The following is a 3958-nucleotide window of genomic DNA, read 5'->3' as shown; positions in this document are numbered from 1 at the left end:
AACTTAGTCACACAAGTCACCACACTGTGCTATCACTATTAGAGTCAACTTAGTCACACAAGTCACCACACTGTGCTATCACCATTAGAGTCAACTTAGTCCCCCATGTCCCAACACTGTGCTATTACCATTATAGTCAACTAGTCACACAAGACACCACACTGTGCTATCACTATTACAGTCAATTCAGTCCCCCAAGTCCCAGTACTGTGCTATCACTATGAGAGTCGACTTAGTCACACAAGTCACCACACTGTGCTATCACTATTAGAGTCAATTTAGTCCCCCATGTCCCAGCACTGTGCTATCACCATTAGAGTCAACTTAGTAACACAAGTCACCACACTGTGCTATCACTATTAGAATAATTTAGTCACACAAGTCACCACACTGTGCTATCACCATTAGAGTCAACTTAGTCACACAAGTCACCACACTGTGCTATCACTATTAGAGTCAACTTAGTCACACAAGTCACCACACTGTGCTATCACCATTAGAGTCAACTTAGTCCCCCAACACACACACACATATATATATATATATATATTCTACATATCTATATTATATATAGTAGAAGCTATAAATGAAAATTATGGAACACTTAAATTTTGTTCATTCAGCAGTACACCAGTTATATTTTACAGCATCTTACTCATCGTCTAGGTAAAAAGTGCAATAAATGTTTGAAAACCATCATTCGTAGGTTCTATTTCCAATATTTTCAGATATTTTACTGTTTTACAATTTCCACTCAACATTTACTTTACTTTACGTATCTTTACATTGAATTAAAGAGATAACTGTTTATTATCAGTAACCTTGTTTTCACTTTTATTAAAACACGTAATCAGCTTTTGAATTACCATAAAACTTTTTCTAATGAAAATCGTAATATCAATTGTAAAACATCTAGCAGGTACTGTTAGCATTGTTAAGTTGCTTAATGGGAAAGTTTCCTGCAAGTGCGTGGTCATGCTGTTGGGGAAGTCTAGGAAAGAGGAAGGGTAAGAAAATAATTTTACTTACTTACAAAAAAAAAGTTTCGCATACTCATGGTTGTTCTTTAGAAGGCTATCTTAGGATAACAGTAGAGAAAAGTTAAAATGTTTATATCAAAGAATTTATTTTAATTAAGATTAATGCGGTGTACCAAGTGAAAGGGGTATTTTCTGCTTTACAACTAACATCTGGTGTTTGTAAGAAAACTTTTTAGAATGAAATAAACATTTCTGATTAATTTCAATTTTCATAAAACACAAATTGGTTATAATACGATGATCATTTAGCAAAACACCTAATGTCATATATTAGTTTGAAGACCACGAATTCAGTTACCTTCCTTAGCCAACAATAAGAAAAGATCTTGATCCAGACATCTTTGAAATGGATGTGAATGTCGCATTTACCATCATAATTTTTTGCCAGTATCTCTGTACCAGTTGCGGATCATAATCCTTGACAAATGGACAAGATACTTTCCAAGACCTCTTGAAATCGATGGTATTCTAAGTCTAGATTATTATTGATTATTATTACGAGGAAAGATGGTACAATTCAAGAGTAAGTGGGGAATTCCAATAAACTGCCAGTCACTGTATCACATTCTGTTAAAATTAAACGTTAATAATTTCTTATGCTTATGCTTAGTTAAAATAACCCAAGTGTATTATAACATTTTGAGAAAACAATATTCGTCAAGCAGCAACACAAATGAAAAACATTTGCTTAAAACGTTCTAAGCATTTTTTATTTCAAGTGATGGTTAATCTTAATAATTTTTGAACTTTACGTTATAGGCTATTGCTCTTGTGATATTATGTATTGTATCTTTAAGCAATTTAGTATTCCACATTTGACTCAGTGCAGGAATAATTAACCACTTACCTGATAATGTTTATTAATAATACAGACACAATCACAATTCCTACGCCAGTGCCAGACTGGACAAACAGCTCCACTAATTCGCGCCTGCGCTTGAAGTACTGTCCGATCATAATATTTGAAGTTTCTCTGGCGACTCCGAGTCCACAACTCATAAAAAACCCATAACTGACGAACACTTGATGCATTTGAGAGGCAAATGAGGTAAAAAGGCATCCCAAGGTTGTCATCAGTCCCCCAAACACTGCTGTAAGTCTAGTACTTTTTCTTCGGCAAACAGCCACAACTAGAGGGGTGACAAGGAGCCCACATGCCATTGACAGAGCTCCTATCCATTCTATGAAAAAATAACAAATTATGAATAAATCATTTTTCTATTGAATGTTTATTTAACCATTTTTAAGAGTTTAAAAACAAGGCGATTCTCCTCATCTTATTAAACTAAGGTAAAATGACTTACAAGCGGAAAATCAGCCCAGTTCATTTTCCATCTCCGTTTAAAAAATAGTTTGCTTGACAGAATGAAGTTTCTCGGTGTGTGAGTCTTTCCTTTGTATTAAATTTTCTGAGATAAATAGAACAGTTGTTATGTATATTCTTTCAGAAAACAACTTAACCTTAAGACATCCTAAACAAAAGATATAATTCACATTTATTTCAGGTCAAAGTGAAGTGATTGAACGCTTTTAAGAAGTTTTTCAACACATCCTTACCTCCGTAAGAATTGTGAAACCAAACATTTCCAAGTATGCCTCAAATTAACAACATTTTTCTCAGCCTCATGGCTGTCCTTTGAAACTTATACGCTCTGTATATTTTTACTTCCATTTTGAAATTTGATATGGACGTTTGATTTCGACACGTGAAAGGAACTCTGAGTTCTAGATAGAGATAATATCAACTTTTCTTGTGAGTGTAAGTGAAGAGTGTCTACACATTTAGAAAATGCTCTGCCCAAACGAAAAACGCTCAACATCAGTGAAATACAGGCAAAAAGTTGTAAGTTCTCTGTTACTGTATATTACCATGAACATAGCATGTTCTCTGACCTAAACAAGAAAAGGTAAACCGTATTTGTTGGTTGTTATTAATTGCTTTATCTTGTGGGCTAACGGTTAGCTATTGGTCAATACATTAATGGAATCCGATGCTGTTGTGTCAACTGAACAATGGATAGATGTGTTTAGTAGCACAAAGAGAGATTCATGCAGATGAAGGAGCTATGTTCATTAGCTAGGCCGTTGTTTATATAGCTATGTTAAGAGTTGGAAGATGGGAAGGCATACACTTTACCATATATACTTAGTCGGATGTTTTGCTCGGTAAGTTTGTGAACCAAGTCTGTTCTACAATAGTTGATACACATTAGATTGCATATAAACGTATAGTTAGGGAAGTTGTACATCAAAATAGGTGCTTTGATTATATAATATTGGAACAAAAATTTGAGGCTAAGAATCATGCAAACAGTTTGGGATTAACTGGAATGGTTATATGTTATATAATAAGAGATCGATGAGGTGAATTATGAGCCGCAGCTATTTTTTTATATATTCACAAGTACTTTGAACGCATCAACAAGCTAATACTCTAATGCCGTCAATGATTCCAGAAATGGATATTCCAAAAATCAAAAATGGGTGACTAAGTTGACTCTAATGGTGATAGTACAGTGCTGGGACTTGGGTGACTAAGTTGACTCTAATGGTGTTAGCACAGAGTGGTGACTTGTGTGACTAAATTGACTCTAATAGTGATAGCACAGTGTGGTGACTTGTGTAACTAAGTTGACTCTGATGGTGATAGCACAGTGCTGGACTGTGTGTGTGTGTATCTATACTGAGAGTTAATCACATTTGATATGAATGATCTGCACATGCTAATGAAACTGCGTATCTGCAGATACAGTTGAGGAATGTGGGTTGACATATATTTAGTTCATGACAAATTTCAATTATTCGATAGTGCATTTCTGTAAAATTGTTAAGAGACGTGAGTCAACAGAGACAACCTACTGAAAAAGGAAGCCTTTATTATTTCTTCATAGCAACTGAAGATTGTTTGTTTGTTTGAA

At 34.6% G+C, this 3958-nt stretch overlaps 1 protein-coding gene across 1 annotated transcript in view; it reads right to left on the bottom strand.

The window, feature by feature from the left end:
• The window catches only part of LOC106462824 (monocarboxylate transporter 12-like), a 55109-nt gene that overhangs the window by 14600 nt on the left and 36551 nt on the right, over positions 1 to 3958 (bottom strand). Inside the window, exon 2 of the mRNA XM_013922787.2 lies at positions 1888 to 2221. Within this exon, the coding sequence (XP_013778241.2) occupies positions 1888 to 2221 (334 nt within the window). The remainder of the gene's footprint in view (positions 1 to 1887; positions 2222 to 3958) is intronic.

Source organism: Limulus polyphemus, unplaced genomic scaffold (assembly GCF_000517525.1).
Source record: "Limulus polyphemus unplaced genomic scaffold, Limulus_polyphemus-2.1.2 Scaffold1259, whole genome shotgun sequence".
In the NCBI taxonomy this organism is placed as follows: domain Eukaryota; kingdom Metazoa; phylum Arthropoda; class Merostomata; order Xiphosura; family Limulidae; genus Limulus; species Limulus polyphemus.
The sequence above is the reverse complement of the archived record's forward strand: the minus strand, read 5'-3'. Positions and strand labels throughout refer to the sequence as shown.